The 19,477-nt window shown below is 32.3% G+C and overlaps 1 protein-coding gene across 2 annotated transcripts in view; it reads right to left on the bottom strand.

Annotated features, from left to right (window-relative positions):
* Positions 1–434: 434 nt before the first annotated feature.
* Positions 435–19,477, bottom strand: part of LOC127738271 (uncharacterized) — a 31,956-nt gene continuing 12,913 nt past the window's right edge. For both annotated transcript variants that reach the window (XM_052249456.1, XM_052249455.1), the window contains exons 3-10: positions 19,099–19,222; positions 16,890–17,029; positions 14,788–14,884; positions 14,050–14,177; positions 10,849–10,954; positions 9,501–9,640; positions 7,561–7,663; positions 435–1,485 (exon numbers count right to left, since the gene is read on the bottom strand). In XM_052249456.1, coding sequence (XP_052105416.1) covers positions 902–1,485; positions 7,561–7,663; positions 9,501–9,640; positions 10,849–10,954; positions 14,050–14,177; positions 14,788–14,884; positions 16,890–17,029; positions 19,099–19,222 — 1,422 coding nt within the window. In that variant the 3' untranslated portion in view covers positions 435–901. The remainder of the gene's footprint in view (positions 1,486–7,560; positions 7,664–9,500; positions 9,641–10,848; positions 10,955–14,049; positions 14,178–14,787; positions 14,885–16,889; positions 17,030–19,098; positions 19,223–19,477) is intronic.

The raw sequence follows: 19,477 nt of genomic DNA, 5'->3' as shown, positions 1-19,477 counted from the left end.
CTGCAAAATATGCAGTATCGTCTCCCGAATGAAAATAAAACGGTACTAAAATTACCTAATCGGATGCTCATTTAACAGGAAAAGAACCAGAGCTATGCGCGAGGGATAAAAGGTATTTAATATATAAAGTTTCGTCATTAAAACGTTATATCCCTTTTTTAATCCTGGTAACGAATTACTTATGAAAGATACCCTCGGGTACCTTCAGGACAACGGCAAAGGTCTCGACACAGTCGTAAAGCTAAAATAAAACGCTACCATCTGTTTCTCCACCTGGTGCGAATTAAAAGAAATTTTCTATTCAGTAATGCTCGAGGCAACAAAATTTGAAAAACTGAGAGAAAAAAAGACTAGTAGAAGTGTTGGATCGGTGATCAACAAAAAAAAAAAATGATATTTTCTGAGCTATGCATCAGAGAAATTCATTCCTCAAATTCAAATGATTTCATGTGTTTAATCATCACTGTAAATTTAATTATATACAACAATAAGTACTTTAATAATATTACATGAAAACTATTTGAAAATATCGTAGCAATGTTGTTTTTCAGTTTACCAACCATAATTGCAAAACGACCAGTTTTCAAAACGACATCTCATAACTAAAACCATCAAATGGGAAATAAACACATGCAGTTTTGACGGTAGTATAAATTGTACAGAAGTGTTTAAGGGTTAACTCTTGGTTTCACAGACTATGATTCCAGTCGAAATCAAGTGCATTTTGTGTCCGGGGTTACATTTTGGTAAATGGCACCATCATATAAAAGAGAAAAAAATACTCAATATCTGCATTCAACTACGAAGCATACGGAAGATATTGCCAAACAGTTCAATTCACAATGTTAAATAAACAAGTTCCGCTACTAAAGGTGTTGCAATACGTAAAATGTAATAATCTTTATTGCTCTTTTCTACCAGGAGTCCATGATCGACTCCTGAAAAACGACAAAACATCAGATATTATAATGAGACCAAAGATAACCGTTAATAGTATAATACCAAGTGCACCCACAGCAGCCGATGATGGACGACTGTCAGGTGCAGATATCTTAGTGTTCTTAAAAGCGGAAGTGCCTTTTGGGTCAATTGTTAAATTTCCTCGTAGGTTAGCTAATTCCTCTTCCAAGTAAACTTCAAGTTGTTCCTTTGTCAGGTTTAGACCGTTAAGATAATCCCATTTAGAAGAACCGGATGAACAAGGACAATGGCAATAGGATTCTAAACTGGAACTTTCCGTTTGTGGCACCTCAGTTGATCTCAAAACGTCAATAAAGGTAGAATAATGTTTGGTTGATTCCATTGTTGTTTCAGTAATATATTCGTCGGCCATATTTGTTAGACTGTCTTGTGTAGTTTCAGGTGATAATGTAGTTTTTCTTTCTCTTTCTGTTGTTGTCGATTCTGTAAAAGTGGTGAATATGTTTGAAGATGTTGTTCCTGCACTGGTTTCAGTGTTTGGTAAATGCTTTTCTGTGAACTGATCTGGAAAAAAAAGGGAGGGAAACAATATTTTAAAAATAAACATAATAAAAATATAAAACCGTCGCTTACAATAGCAAATCATTTACCCCTTTTTGTATTCTTTGTTGTCTTTTCAATTTTCATATAAATTCAAACGAACAACAAACAAACTTGATCTGTGTAAAATGAAGGTAAATAAAGGCAACAGTAGTATACCGCTGTTCAATAGTCATAATTCGATTAAGCAAACACAATTCCGGGTAACAAACTAAAACCGAGGGAAACACATCAACTATAAGAGGATAACAAAGGAACAACAGAAACACTAAACTACAACAAAAGTGACATCATTTTAGGATGAATCTTTGTCGGTAAAGATGATACACAAACAGAAACTGTTTTATTCTTCTATGATTTAAAATTGCTTAGATCTAAACCTTAATCCCTTGCCATAAATGCGTAAATGAACGTAACTGTCACTTAGCTGTAGTGTGCGCAATCGCTACTAAACATGATTTAATTATAAGCCATCATGAATAATCATGATGTATGAACTGACAAGCGATCATTACTTTATGAGTTTTAGTTTTATTGATCTTTTCCTTGATATAAAACCTTATCGATGCAGGTGAACAAACGAGCAAACAGACGGAGGAAACGATATATCTCCTTCTTAACTTCATAAAACTAAGATTCACATTACTAACATTTTGAGCAATTATTTTACATTCAATTAATTGATGAAGCCGTTCTTAAAAGAAAAATAAATCACACATTCGACTTTACAATATACAATATACGTAAATATCGACGTAAGCCTGTACATGTATATCAGAAAAGCATATAATTTATAAACTGATAAAAAAATATTCACAAATACAAAATGTCTTTTAAATCGTATTATTCAACCTGTGATAACAAACAGACGTGGATTATTAAAAATTCTAAAGACCTTTCTAAAGTCTGCAATTACAATCTTTAAAAATTTTCAGTATTATCGAAACCGTTGATTTTTCTACGCTTTGCACTATTATCAATTGAAAGATCGACTACCTTGTCTCATTCAACAGAGGTTTTTCTGTTAAAACGAGAAATGTAGATACAAATTCTTTGCTTTAGGTCATGAAAATATTCTGTGAAGAACCACACTGATTTAAAAAACATGAACACCGAAGATGATATAATCAAAATGCTGGATGTTTTGATCGACAACAAACTAGTTGAGCTTGGAGGATAAATATTTCAGCAGGCAGTCGGTATTCCGATTGATACGTATTGCGCAACATTATAGGTCGACTTGTTTTTGTACTTATATAAAACAAAACTCATACAGAAACTTTTGAAAAAGACAAAAAGAAAAAAAAAACATCTTGCAAAGTTCTTTAATTTCACTTTCATACAGATTAATGATGTTCTGTCGCTTAATAACCCCCATTTCAATAATTGCTATCTCATATATTCTAGTAAACTTGAGATTAGAGACACTACCGAAAGTAGAAGGTTCGTTTCTTGTCCTCGACATTGACACAGATGGACAAATTCAAACTAGAAACTATGACCAACAGTAATGATATCAAGTTTCCAAGTTGTCAACTTCCCTTTTCTCAGCAGTAACATTCCCTCTGTTCCATCCTATGGCATTTATATATCTCAGTTAATACGTTAAACTCGTGCATGTTCATACTATATGGACTTCATCAACAGGAGTTTGGTCCTTACACTTAAACACTTCAACATAGGGATTAGGGAGAACGACTGAAATCGACATTACAAAGGTTTTGCGGTCACCATCATGTATTGGTTAACCGATACGATGTGTCACTGTTTCAACTCAAGAGCGACATGTTTTTCCGGTCTTAGATCCCAGTATAGTCGTCTGATTTGTAATTTAACTGAATGTGTCCTATTCACGCTCGCCACATTTTGATTAAGTTTGAATTCGATTGGCGGAAAATGCATGCATAGCACGCTTACCATGTCGACGCACCCGGTGTCGCTCCTTTTGGAGTTCATGCGATTCTATCGCTTTTTGATTGTTAACTTGCTTTTTCTTTTCCTAATCGATTTACGAGATTTGAACATCGGTAAACTACTGTCATTTGAAATATTTATCTTTTTGATGATCTGGGAAATTATAATCCACTTTTTCATTTTCTGTTTTAATTTTTTTTCTAAAGGTTACCATTTAAAGTAGCAATATTTACGAACACCATGAAATTCTTAAGCCATAAATATGCGGTAACTTTATAGCTATTAATCACAAAAAATGTCATTTTTGGACTTTAATGAATTTAATTAGGAGCAAACACCCTATTGTTTTGTCATCTTCTAGAACAGCACTCAATAATTATGCAAGAATATACACTCACGTCACAAGCGATGACTTATATCTTCGTGAAGCATAAATTCTCAAATACGAATAGTAATAATAACTTTATTTTCACTTCAGTATTCGAATTAAATTCATTTCATTTACCTAATGCACTCCATGAGGATTTTTTTATAATCAATAGAATTATTGCAACTTTTACAAGTATCATGTGTAAATCGGTAAGTATTTCTTTTTTGAGTTAATGTGGCAAGGAAGGGGTAATTATCATTATAGAACTATTTGAAATTCCTTACAAAACTGTTATGTTAATATCTACTGAAATGCCATTGTCAAATGAATGAGTAATTGATTAATAATCTAAAAATAGTTGGTTTGATACCAAGACCTAATTGATAAATATTCCGTATCAACTTCACAAATAATACATGATGGTCTTGATGTATAGATTCTAAATATTGACGTTGTTTATCGTCTTAAATACGTGTTATATTGTTCTTTTATTTGTCTTTGTAAATGATTTACCTTTACTGTTTAGTCCATTTTTGGTAATATCCTTTTAGCGTGGCTCGGTACTTATACATCCCGCCATTGTGTTATTGTGATATGGTCTTTTTTTTTTCTTTCATTTTCGCTTATGCGCTTCGTCTAAATGCCATTTTTTTCTTTGTTGACATATTTGTTTGTTTTTATAGTGATTAAGATTATAAAACAATGTTGACTGTTGTACCCCTAATTTTGACATTTTTACTTATTATGTCTGTTTGTTTTGTTCACACATTATGGTCAATATAATGGAATTGTAAGCGACTGTCATACAGTTGCATCTGAATTATTCCAGTTTCTCCAACAAACATCTTCATTTGAAACTAAAAGGAAAATATAATTTGTATAACATTTTTCAGAAATTTATATCAAAAGTCTATATTGACAATGTCAAAGAGTATTTAAAAAATCTGCGCTGATATATTATTTAATCGTGATCTGCGCGCCTTGGAAATGTAAATTGTATTGAAGTTGCACTGTAAAGCTATCACGCTTACATTTCATGATGTTTTTCTTTAAGTTATATCAAATTTTAATATGAACAATGTCGGAGAAACCTAATTGACCTTAGTACTTGACATGCGAAATTATTGTCCTTAGACTTATACATTATATGCTGAGGTGGGGGATATTGGAACGCTGTTTATTTTTATCAGTGGCGGATCCAGAGGGGGCGTAGAGGGCGTACGCCCCACTTTACTTGCACTTTTTTTGTTGTTGTTTTTTTTAACTAAGACTGTTAAATGATTAATCAGACTAGATTTCGTTAACTTTGCCATTTCCCGTATATTTAATTTGTATGCGACAATTCGTTACTTATAAATATATTATTCGCTCGTATTTACGTGTAATATGTTATTGATTATGTCAAAGTCACGTGATTCGCTACCGTGGAGTTGACCAGTACGTCGAAAAAACGTCACTCAGTCATTTTGAAATTCAAATTACAGTAACACATTGCTAAGGCTGAGGATGATAAGCATGACGCCTTCAAAGCGACAAATGATGGAGCAAGGGCGTATTGACTCCTATTTCACAATTCCACCCAACAGAAGGCAATACTCAAATACACTCACATGATAAAAAAAAGTTCCACAGCTATAATATTTACCTACGAAAACATGTTTAACCCCACACGCCCCAGCCCATTAATAACATTGCTGAATAATGATCCCCAGTCAGTAATCTCTAGATAGATAAAAAGTCTAAGGTACGGACTATTTGTATATTTTTTTTTTGGGGGGGGGGGGAGATATTTTAGAGAAAAAAAAATTCTGGCCCTGATTTCTGCCTTAAAAAATTCTGGCCGTACCTGGGTTGAAAACAATAATCTTGCCCTCGTTTTTGCTATTAGAAAAAAAAAATTCCAACAAAATTATTTTTAAATGTACAAAAAACGGGCGTAATTTTTTTTTCCGCATGTAAATCCCAGGCCACCCTCAGAAAAACAAATGGTCCGTGCCTAAACTCTTCTTGGTATTTAAATTACTATTCTTGTGTTTCTTAATGTTTTTAAAAGGAGTTTAGACTAAAGAGATGGAAGTGACCGGAATGTCTGTTTCGCCGAACTGGTATGTCCATAAAAACATTGAACTTGACTATGAAAAAATCATTGACGATTTTTCTCGACGAAATCCGAGAAAGATGCTTCTGGTGAACCCTATGGCTTAGACGACAGATTTGTACAGAAGTCATCACTAGAAACTGTCAATAAATTTATGTTTTTTTGGATTTATTTTTTATTGATAAGTGAATAAAGTAAAACATCAATTATATTAGTATGTATGATCAGATGCATCTGGGGTGTGAATCACAAATTAGCAATGCATTCTTCAGATGCTAGATGTGACCTCTATTTCAATGACTGACTTGGCTAGGGTCAATTTTTCCATGTCCATTTTTTACTGAGAAATCCCACATCAAATATATTGGTACGTAGCTTCGGATAAATCCAATCATTTTATAATAGACAATTAATGGGGAGAATACGGCATCAAAAATGTCCAACCCTTATACTTTAACTATAAAATATACATGCCTCACGTCAGGAACCGTTAAATTAGTGCATTATACACTTATTTTATGTTTTTTAGCAAAACAAAAGTTCAAACAAATTGTTCTATTCTACGCCCCCTCCTTTCAAAAATCCGGGATCCGTCCCAGTTTATTATCATTTGATTTGTCTTTTTCGTTTTTGTTTTACTTCTTGTACATGGGTGTTGTACACATTGATTCATTTCATTTATTCTTTGTTTTCTGTTATTTTACAGAACGACCTGGTGCCTTCGTACAGTAGAAATAAGGCAATTTGTCGTACTTTTAGGCGATGGGTAAAAGTAAAGCATTCGAGTCGCCTCTTAAACGACAAAGTCAAACTAAAGCGTTAGATCCTTCTGTAAAACGACAAGTTAATAGAAAACTGAGTGGCGTACTGAAATTATCAATTGGCTGAGGTAACCGCGATTGTTCTTTTTTTTTATATCGACAACAACTGTCATTACGCCTGAGAAGATTAAGTTGGGGCATCTAAAGAGCTCGGTGGTCTAAATTTATAAACGCTTTCCAAGTCATTGTTTTTGCACGTGAACTGAAGAATGTTAAATATTATACTTTGCTTTACACGTTTGATAGAACTGTTTAACAAAAATCAAATCGACAGACGTTCAGAAAAATCTTGCTGTGATGAGAAGAACATCTCTGGGATTGGATATTTTTATAACAAGATTACACATACACCATTTTAAATGTTGTTTCTGCAAGTCGTGAGTTAAATATTATGTTTCGTTCTCTGAAAATGAAGACACATACTTGGTGGTAATTGTAAAAACATGGACTACTGGGAATCTTTTTACTAGGGTCAATCTTTTTATACCTGATTTTGATAACGCAGACCTATAACTTTGGATCGCATAGTAAACACGTTACTCTGCTAAATACTCATATAAATAATGGAATAAACAAATTAATTTATGGTTGTAGTATGATAGGATCATCGTATACCGCATTGACATTTTCTGATTTCAAACTAACCACACATGCTGAACATCTGTTTTGGATTTTTATAGTTTCATAGTTTTAATAAAATAAAATATCGTTCAGTGTTTAACTGTGATCTACTTCCTTTATGGTGCCATATATTCAAACATTATTCACAGATATACACTACCTTGTACTGCGCTATTTTTCTTCATGATTTAAAAGAAACATTTTCATGTACTTACAAAATGTCATTATGAAGTATGTGCAATTTTCTGTATCTTGATTTGGAATGATTTCGTCACGGATATTTTCATTATCTGAACAGTGACATATAACTTTTCCTGGCTACAAAGACAAATTTACATTTAGACACTTTGAACATGCAGTTTTAACTTTGATATATAAAATTTCATTTAATTTTTATTTAAAGAACCTGTTTGTTGGTGTTTCTAAACGAAGTAGGATTCAACTTATCTGGACCATTTTGTTGTCATTTGGCTATCAAGTACATTAAACATAACATGTGTGTTTATTGAAAATCGAATAATGACCAAAGGCCAATATCATTCTCCTCCAAAAACAACAATTACTAATATTTGTCAAAATTTACGATTTGTACCTCTTTATACTTATTTCCCAAACAATGATGAAATATTTAAAAAGACCTAAAGAAAATACATCGACAATAAATTTCAATGCAACAAGGTGGCATGTTGACACTATTGTTGTTAAAAGAGTTTTAAAGTTTTTTTTTTACTTTTTTTAATGTAGATATGGATAATTGTGACTTCCAATAGTACTCTCATGATACGTTTTCACAATGGATTTTTTTTTCTGAAAAAATATGCAAAATAATTAAACAGTATACCAAGCCTCATTTGGTGGACAAAAAACTCACTTCTCAATTTATGATCTTTACAAATCGAGTTGAGATATGAATAATATATACTTGTATAACCTGACAAAGTAACAATGAACTATGTTCATATGCCTATCAAAACTGAAGAACCTTGCAAGTGGTTATCTTAAACCATATTTGATTGGATTTTTTGTTGTTTTTTTTTTGTTATCTGGTTATTAGAATTAGATGTTGATGCATGTCTTTGATGGATTCTGTTTAATTCATTCAATAAACATGTAAGACGATTTAGACCTTGCCATATTGTATAAACATTGGTATATTGTTATCGTTCAATCATAAGGATGCATGTCATTTACAAGGAGGGACAAAAAACCAAACTCGAGGAACAACTTACAATAAAATGTCTAAAGAGAAAAGACAAACAACAGCCCATATACCCTACCCCGTAAATTAAAGATTAGGCAAAATAAAACAATCGCAATCCAAAAGAGAACTCAGATGCTCCGAATAGGTCATTTTGATGCTCAACTAGTGACAAAACCTGTCAAACCGTACATGGTTACTACAGCGGTACCAATCAAGTGTAAATATCAAAAGTGATCATACTAGTTAATTTCATGAATTCATTTAATTCGCTAACCGAGGTATTTCAAACACATGTCACGAACCAATAGTACTCGTTTTTTTTTCTTTAACGTAACACTGAATTTTTCCGATACAAGTAGCACCCAAATGGAAAAAATAACGATAACAACTTAAATTAAAAAAATCATGAAAACAATACATTCTACGATAGTGTTTGAATAAAAAAAAGGAGATGTGGTATAATTGCCAACGAGACAACTATCCACCAAAGTTCAAATAAAGTGGATATAAGCAATAATAGGCAACTGTACGTCCTTCAACAACGAGAAGAGAAAAACCCGTATAGTCGGATATAAAAGGCCCCGACATGAAAAATATGAAACAATTCAATTGAGAAAACTAACAGCCTAATTTATAACAAAACAATTTACGAACAAAAAATATGACAGACGTCAAACCAACGACAACCACTGAACTACAGGCTCCTGACTTGACGTATTTTGAAAGGTTTGTCTTTTGCCCATTGATTTGTCTTAATTGTATGATGTAGCAATATTTACAAGATTTACTTCTACTACGTGTTTTGATCTTCATTCTAAACAGTACTGAAAAGTCCTTATTCTGTGTTGTATTCGACACATAATACAAATTTAAACAATGAAAAGGTTAACAAAAAATCTGATCGAGTTTGTGACTTGAAAAGTAGTTTCATACTAACCTGGATACGTTTCTTACCGTTTGCAACACTTCAGGGACCGGATCCTTGCTACTGAACTTTTGGCAATGTTCTGAACAGTTTGTAATAACATCAACACCATCGCACGTCAGTGAAGTATTATTTCCACAAGCGGAGACATTATGAATTATAGGGCCTCCTGTTGATACGAATTGTCATTAGAAATGAGCTTTCAAATTTGTGTATACCACGCAACAAAATGTCGTTCGTGTTATACAAAAGGAATTGATCTTAGATAATTACACCTTAGCATATAATTGTATGAATAAACAATGATTGGGATATTTGTCAATCGGACAGCAACCTAACAACAAAAACACAAAAGACGATTATAGATAGTGGTCAACGTACGGTCACGACAGACAATGGTAAAAGAAATATGGCAAGCTCTTAATCGCTATTTAGACACGTAATACAAGTCTATAACTAATATCAAAGATTTACCATCAACACCAAATTGCCTAAAGGAAGAAAAAGATTAAAATACACTTGTAAAACACATGGTGATGTGTCTGACTGTGAATTGGCACAGGAAGATACGCCGAGACTGCTAAATAATTTAAGGTTTTTACTCACATTATTTTGAATCTATCTGATAATTGAAGATACTTTTAGAGAGTTATGGGCTTCTATTTCGTGCATAATTCATAGACATTTCATTGTCATAAGAAAACATTAAAAGGATGTGTCAGCTATTTTTTCCGAATCAAGCTATAATTGAAATGTTACTATGGAGATCGAATTAAAAAATCCCAACATGATAGATGTATGCATGGTTATAATAAGGACCAGATCGCAGGGAAGTTTTTTTTAGTTTAAATTAAAAATATGACATGCTTAGCAGGATTATAACAGTTTGTCTTGTAGTCGGCCGATTATACCCTTATATATTGATGAAGTTTTTAATTTAGTTTGTTTAATTTTAGTATTATATGTATTTTTATTAGATGTTTTGACTGCATAATTTATGAAATGTTATATCTGATCTTAAACGTACTTGCAATTGATGTTTAAACTGAAAATGCAGCAAATATCATATTAATAAGTACTGTGTAGGTACACAAATAATATTCGGTGATTTGTAATTTTTGTTCTTTCGTCTTCATGGATATTTTTCTCCTTAATTTTTTATGGTGAATCAATTCATGAAATAGAATCTGTATAAGCAATGAAATTGCTTTGCATATTCTTATATTATTACATCTTTTCCATTACAAGATGTTTTTTCATAAACAAGCCAGACTTAAAAGTTAAATAAATGTGTTCAATTTTAATTTATTATTAAAACTAAACATTCTGATCATGTACATATACATTTGTAACACACTGGTTCCCATTCTTAATTACCTTTAAAATATAATGTTGCACCAGTTTGAAAATCACATGATTGGTAATTGAAACCATGGTCTTCGAATATTGTAAAATTCGTATCACATCGACAATAGTTACCATGCTGAAATAAACTTCTGTTTAAAGTAGGATGTAAAAACTAGTATTTATTACTTATGTTAGTAAAGGCTTAATTGGGGATTTTATTTTACGTGTTTGATATCAGATTTGTAAAATTAAAAACAAATATGCTATTTGAACGGCTAATACGATTTCAAAGGCTTTCTTTTCCCCGTTTTCTTGATTTCATCAATAGAGAGTTGCTGCAAACAAGGAAGCCACTAAATCAGCGAGTGCTTTTGACGTGTAAATTTGAAGTGATCCTTGATAAATTAAACGTAATTCAGCATGGCTTTGTGGATTTTTATGGAATATATGTATCCAATGACGGGATCTATACAAACACGACATACTTTCCTGGTAAAGAAATGTTTGTCAGCGGCAACAACTCTTCAAGGAAATTTCAGATAATTTCAACATAATGGCAATTTCTTTTGATTGTTATGTGCATTTTTTTCATCATTTTAAAATCTTGCTCTGGCCTTCTGATTTCAAGATAAGATGCAAAAGTTGTGAAATCATCAAATGAAAGTTTCGACCCAATGCAGATCTTTGTATACACATGTATCTTAATTTGCTAATCATTTAAAAGCTGGTCATATCTTCCCTATGACTAATAGTTTCTGAGATATAAAGTAGATAACGTATGCTCATGTTTCTTGATGAATCAGAACCTACAGTTTATTAACTAGATACACCAAGAGCACAAGAAAAAAACTTTGGTTTGAATATGTTAAGCCGTTAAAAAGAGTTTTCATGATATAAGACATTACTGGGGCTACAACACCGAAATCGGTCGTCCGCTTTTTTTAGAAAAAAAAACCAAATAGTAAATAGATCTTGGCTTGCTTAACAATGTAAAACTGACATTTTTGCTCTAACTAATATAGCTTTTTGAAATAAAACAAAACAACATGCAATTTACTCATATGTTCTATTTAAGAAACCACGGTCATGTTTGTTTCCAAGTGTCAAAAGGCTAAAGGGCTCCAAACTTCATTTATCCAAAAAATACTGTACAATATGCCACAATATTCTAATTTTAAGATATTGAAATACCTTTTATTGATATTTAGATATTGGTAATTAAAAGAAATATTTTTCTACACGTTTTCTGATGCATAACTGTTTATTTGGATAAAACATTGCTGGGGCTTGGCTGTGGTTAACCTTTAACCTGAATGCACGTGTTGTCCTGCGAAGCATACCCCTGTCAATTCAAAATTTTGTAAAATGAAGTAGGTGTCTGTCAGACTCGAAAAACACTCACATATTACAACTGATCACTACTAAGCTGCTCACCAAATATGAAGGCATTTTGTTCAATAATACTGGAGAAATGAGTGACAAAATTATTTGTGGGAAGAACGGACGAACAGACGGACGGACGCAATATATCCCACACTCCTAGAGTAGCTGTATGATTTTTCCAAAATGTTTAAAGTGTTCATTATAGGTTGCATTCCTATAAATATTGACAATGCAATTTCCCATAGGAACTCCTTTCACGGCTAAAACTGTACCACTTTTACTATGAAGTTTTGAAAAAAATCATATCCTAGAATGGAAAGTTCATATACACTACAATTTTTTTCAAAGGTCAAAATATAGGGCTGTGCGGCATATTTTCAACGTTTATATGCCCCGAACTTCTAAGAGTTTAAACTAACACTAAATTTCTTAACTATCTCTACCTTGACAGTAGGATTACCACAGATTTCAATATAAACAATATGCATATGTATATTTACTGGTAACATTCCCAAGTTATGTCTCTTTGAGATGAAACATAGAGATCATAACTGGGAACCAGTATGTAAACAAAATTAATTATCTATGAATATTCTATATCTCCCCAAAAGAGGCGTGATTTGAGAAACAGCTGTATTTACAAAGTGCAATCTATAAGTATAAATTATGACAATTCATGAAGTGTATATGGCATCATATTTATACAACGTAGTAACATTAAGTGTCAAGATAATATTAATTTATATACATTAATGAACAAGGTCAATATAATTTTGTAAAAAAAAGAAATTTCCCACTTTCATGGACCAAATTATTGTTCTTATCATACATACTTCTTAATACAGAAAAAAAAATATTTAAGAGGCAAGACATGTGTTTCTGGTATATGCTCAATGTATTATAATTTGAGGTGACAATCACGGAATAAGGGATCAACCATTTAACTTCGAGGGGGAGGGGGGGGGGGGGGTATGGTTTTTTGTCTGATTCAGAATTTTTTTTTTAGTTTTTCGACGCTATCAATCAAATTATTTTTTTCAAAATTTACCACTATAAGGTATGGGAAAAATCTGGATTCAGAATATTTTTTTTTGTCATCTGCTTGACCACAATTTTTTTTTTCATCAAATTAGGGATCAGAATATTTTTTTTAGGAAAAAACCATAACGAAGTTAAATGGTCGTTCCCAAACTATGTTTCTTTGTCGAAAATATCTTGTGTGTGTTGCAATCTTATTATTGAATTTGTCATTAGATGCTAACATTATTACACGTAACCCCATAGATCTTAGTACAATTGATATAGTTAATCATTCCAAAGCACGATTGTTCACCCTTGTTTAAAATATTCACATACCTGTCACTCTGTTTGTGTAAATGCTGGAGGACTGTTATTGCCATAATGGGTACCTGCGCCATCCCATTAGTGCTTATGGATTGTCATGATAAAACGGTAGTCTCTTTGTTAATTGTCAGTTAAAGAATTCAAAACTGTTCCAGGTAAAGTTGACCTACTTTTTAGGAAGATTTCAGTTATTATGTTTTTGAGTTCCGTTCCTCTTCGGTGCAGTTAAATATTTATCAAGTTATCCAAACTTATGGTCATAATAATATAAGCTACAGAAAGTTATTCTAGAAACACGCCTCATTTAAACTTAAATCGACAAAATATGTTTTTAATTTTATGTAGTTCATGTTGCGTTATTTTTAGGATCTGTGGAATGCTGTTAACAAGTAATTGAGTGTAGCAATTTTCTGCTAGATGAATTATTTACAATAGAACAAAGTTAAAGTGCAGCGTTTTGGATGCATTTGAAAGTTCATAAATGTAATTACTTAATGTACTTACTTCTATTCCTGCAAAGTCACGACCAATGTACAAGCAATACTCCACACAGTATTCATGCGTTAGATTTGCACTTACAAAGCCAATTGTATGATTAGGAAATGGACTGTAACATCCATGAGATGAAAAACCTTGAAATGATTAAATAGACTGGTCACTACCGCCAAGTCTACTACCATGAGTTGAAAAGTAGCATTTTACTCAAATATAAATATCTCTAAAACAACACGGCGTTGAGAAAAGATCTGAAACGTTTCACCCGGACAACAGATAAAGAAATTGATGATGAACGTTTGAAATAAATTCAGAAAAAACATTAAAAGATAACAATGTTGTTATTGTTGGCATTTGTTTTTGTATAGACCAATGTAAGTGGGTTCTTTATATTGAAGACTTGATCACTTTGATAGGCCACTAAGTGCCACATGTTAAACATAGTCGGTAGGATAAATTCGTTACACTGTAACCAATTATATATGAGATGTTTTGATATTTTCTTTTCGCTGTGTTTCGTTTTTGTCTCATGTAGACGCGTCTTGCGTTCTAAATTATAAGCGTGGTATTTTAGATAATTTTTACAAGCCCTATGTCGGTGTTGCTGCCAGTGCCTGATACTTCGTCACCGACTGTATCTCCAGACGAGTATGCTCAGCAGGTTTCATTCAGACTCCTCTAGTCAATTGCAATGTTTATGCACATATTATGACATGTTAAACTGCCGCCTACTCCCTTCTAACTTACATGCTCTGATTGCTTTCTGTGAACAGGGTCGATTAAAGTCGTTAGTTGCTGGCATTGTAAGGTTGGCTATGTCGTCATTTGAACAAGCACATGAAATCTAGAAAATTTGTCATTTATTATCATTACAGAAAAAAAGAATAAATATCTACAAATATTAAATATTAAGCGTGCGTTCAATTTCGTCTCGACATTCGAGCTCCATATAAATGTACATGCTTGTCAATATTTTGGATGGCTAGCTAGTTTTTAAAAAAAGACCTCTTCTAACGATCCTTATATGAACAATTGACGATTTACAGCAATAGGAGTATAGCCTCCCACGCAGCCAAACAGATGCCCAATATAAAGTGTAATTCCACGGACTTTGTGCGTCCAGAGAAACTGGTATTTCGCATATTTTTAATTGATTTATTGAACTTAATCGATTCGGACGTATTTGCGTATCTATGGCATGCGAAGGTGTATTTCTAAGTCCACAGTGTATCATCATACAGAATGCAAATTAATGTTTTTTAATATACTTATATAAAAAAAGAAGATGTGGTATGATCGCCAATGATACAACTCTCCACAACAGACCACATGACACAGAAATTAACAGCTATAGGTCACCGTACGGCCTTCAACAATGAGCAAAGCCCATATCGCATAGTCAGCTATAAAAGGCCCCGAAATGCATGTACTTTAATCAGTACCTACTCTCATACATATAGCTTGAAGAGTACACTGACGAAACATAACACGCTTTAAAATACCTAGAACAATTACAAAAATTATTCCTTCACCAGACCTTTCAAATTAAACGCAAGACTTTTTTTTAAATCATACTTACCGTATACATCTATTAAAAGTGAATACAAGAGAAGTAAAAACTTAATAAAAAAATGAAGAAAAAAAAAAAAAAAAAAAAAAAACAGATTTACACTAAACACGTGATCAGATCCATGACATACTTCACAATACATTTCTAGTAAAACGTCTCTATTTTGATGTGTTCGAGCTTTTGATTTTTCCATTTGAAAAAGGACTTTACGTTTTGAATTTCCCATGGATTTTTGCGTTTTTGTTATTTTACTTTTTTCTATGACATTGTAGGTTAATATGAATCATAACGGTCTACACAAATATAAATCTGTTCAAAGCACAACCATAAAATAAATACATCATTTTTAAAAATTAAATGCATCCTAAATCTCAGGAAACAATGAATATTACCTGACTAAATATTCATTCAAAGACAACACCGTGGATAATAATTTCGCTATAAGTCAATAATACGTTTATTAAATTTGGTATATTCCGTCGCTTTGATTTGCAAGTGCCTGTCCCAAGTCCGGACTATGACAACGAATCCGACATTATACGACATGCGTGGTGTAAAACAATGATCTTATGCGATATTTTTATATAAAACTGTGATGACAGGCAGGAACATGTAAATCGATAGTATAGCATAATTTCAAACATATTGAAAAAGACTTGCGCACTATGCTAGAACACTTTCAACAGAGTGATTTGTGACAGCTTGTACTCAAGCTGGATTCGTAGTTACGCAATTTACCACTGAAGCGAACAAAAACTTAAATCAGCCTTTCCAATAATTATGTTCCCGATCTTTGTTTTCACTTCTAATAACCTTCAATTTAAAAGAAATTGTAGATAATTTTAATTTGAAATTCAAGATGTGTTTTTATATAAATGTAAGATATATTTCGATTTTAATCAATGAGTAATCTTTGATGTATCATGCTTACAAAATGTTCGTAGGATGTCGGTACCTCCAATGATTTACTAAAAGAAGTTATATTGTTTGCTTAATAGCACGTATAAATCACAATAAAATGTATTGTTTTATCTCGGTACGATGTATATTTCTGGATTATCCTCATCATGAATGCTCCAAGCCAGTGATGAAAGACACAATTTTGGGTACTGGCAAAACAATTTTACATAAAGTTGCTGAATTTTGAGTAAGTTTATATGTCTTTCTACTTTCTATGCACACCCTTGTTAAATGGGGATGTAAAGGAAATTCACTTTAAATTAACTACCTCCAATACACTATAAGTATAACAATAATATATTTAATGCTTAATGCTTACCTCATCATTTTTTTTAAGGATAACAAAGGCTGTAAAATTACCACAGAACTGTAGACATTGACTGGTTTCAGTTAGACCCCCACAGAACTGCATTGGTTGGAATCCTGGTATTCCACAGAGGGTGACATTCAAAATAAAATCTGTAAATATAATTTCTTGATTTATACAAAGGGAAACACTTTACCAAGCATGAATATTAAAAAAATGCAGTGATATTGTAAGTAGAGAATAAGGTTCAGCATGTTCCATTCATATACACACGTTAGGGGGAAGAAATATTGTATCGAAAAATTAACTTTGTTTTTTCTTCAAATTAACCAATTTTGTTTAATATTGGTAAACGTTAGATAATGTACAGTACTATTTTGGAAAATATTTTAAAAATATGAATTTGATACTAGGCAATTTATGAATGAGTATTCGAACAAAACTTAACATCTCTGGAGAAGATTTGTGTTTTTAATTGATTCAAATACGCAAATATTGAATAATGGTTCATGTAATAGCAATTTATTTGTGAAATACATTTATACATTGTTGCAGTATATTCAAAATATGTTTATCTAAAAGTCGATTTGAGGCAGTTTGTTTGTAAAAAGCAAAAATAAGAACATATCGAACTCCAAGGAAAATTTAAAACGGAAAGTTTCTTATCAAATGGCGAAATCAAAAGCTCAAACACATCAAACGAATGGAAAACAACTGTCATATTCCTGTCTTGGTACATGCATTTCATTATTTAGAAAATGGTTGATTAACAAGAATACAAAAAATGACCATAGCACAATAACACAATGGCGGGATGTATAAATACCGAGCCACTCCTAAAGGAGATTACAAAAAATGGACTAAACAGTCAACAAATTAAAAATATACAAAGTCAAATAAAAAACCCACTATAACACGTAATTAAGATGATAAACAAGTTAGTACCTAGATAGTACCTAGAATCTATACTTCAAGACCATCATAAAAATAAGAAGATGTGGTATAATTACCAATGAGACAACTCTCCACCAGAGACCAAATGACATTGAAGTTAACAACTATAGGTCACCGTACGGCCTTTGACAAAGAGCAAAACCCATACCGCATAGTCAGCTATAACAGGCCCCGAAATGACAAATGTAAAACAATTCAAACGAGAAAACGAACAGCCTGATTTATGTACAAAATAATGAACGGAAAACGAATATGATATACAACAACAAACGACAACCACTGAATTACAGACTCCTGACTTGGGATAGGCACATACAGAATGTGGCGGGGTTAAACAAATTGAAAGCGCCAACCATCCTCTTAACCTGGGACAGTGGTGTAACAATACAACATAAGAACAAAGTATAAAAATCAGTTGAAAAAGGCTTAACTCATCAGATCGATACAAAGCAGAAATACATCTAACAAAAACACAGACCGGACGTGGCAGGGTACTTATACATCCTCAGAACAAAAAAGACACAAAGTACAGATCTGAGAGTACTCGCAGTTAATGACAGCTAGTTCAAATAGATATGAGAAGATGTGGTATGAGTGCCAATGAGACAACTCTCCATCAAAGTCACGATATGTAAAAGTAAACCATTATAGGTCAAAGTACGGCCTTCAACACGGAGCCTTGGATCACACCGAACAGCAAGCTATAAAGGTCCCCAAAAATGACTAATGTAAAACCATTCAAACAGGAAAAACAACGATCTAATCTATATAAAAAACGAGAAACGAGAAACACTTATGAACCACATCAACAAACGACAACCACTGAACATCAAAGCCAATAACAATTAATAAAAAAATGTATGTAAGACTAAAATATCAATCAGTACACATCCAACGGATTAAGTGTAAAGACGTCATTAACAGTCAGAAAAAAACAAGGCCTTGTGCAATGCAAAGATACAGGTATCGACAGATTATAGAGCCATAGATGTGCATAAGTAAATCAAATAATGTTTAGTTTGATTATAATTTACTGATAACAAAATTAATATTAATACCAATAAAACAATATTCAAAGATCTAATTACAGTGTTGAATTGGTGACCTTTTAGAATAAGTTTATTTAATTTTTAATTACATTATACTGACCAGTCTGTATATTGGAGAAAATGTATTTGTGCATCCCTTGTCAAGTGCATAATCTCTCAAATATTTTAGAAAATTTAACACGGAACTACCAACCGTTTTCGAGTTGTACCCACCGTACCTGAATGGTACAAGGACGACGTTCTGTGATCATTACATTTTGGTACATAATTCGATGTTTTAATCACCAGATCATATGCCTCAAACATGTCAAGAGAATCACTACACCTACATACGTCCTCTCCCTTAAAAAATAATGAATGTGAATTTAAACATATAGAACTTTTTAAAATCAATGTGAAATTAAACGCGTAGAAACTCTTAAAATGAAGGTGAATTTAAAAATATAGAACATGAAATCAAACATATAGAAAATCTTAAAATGAAGGTGAAATTAAACTTATAGAATATCTTAAAATAAATGTGGACTTAAACATATAGAGCATCGTAAAATGAATGTGAAATTAAACAATATAGAATATCTTAAAACAAATGTGGAC

The sequence above is a fragment of the Mytilus californianus genome, unplaced genomic scaffold (assembly GCF_021869535.1).
Source record: "Mytilus californianus isolate M0D057914Y unplaced genomic scaffold, xbMytCali1.0.p SCAF_4, whole genome shotgun sequence".
NCBI lineage: Eukaryota > Metazoa > Mollusca > Bivalvia > Mytilida > Mytilidae > Mytilus > Mytilus californianus.
The sequence above is the reverse complement of the archived record's forward strand: the minus strand, read 5'-3'. Positions and strand labels throughout refer to the sequence as shown.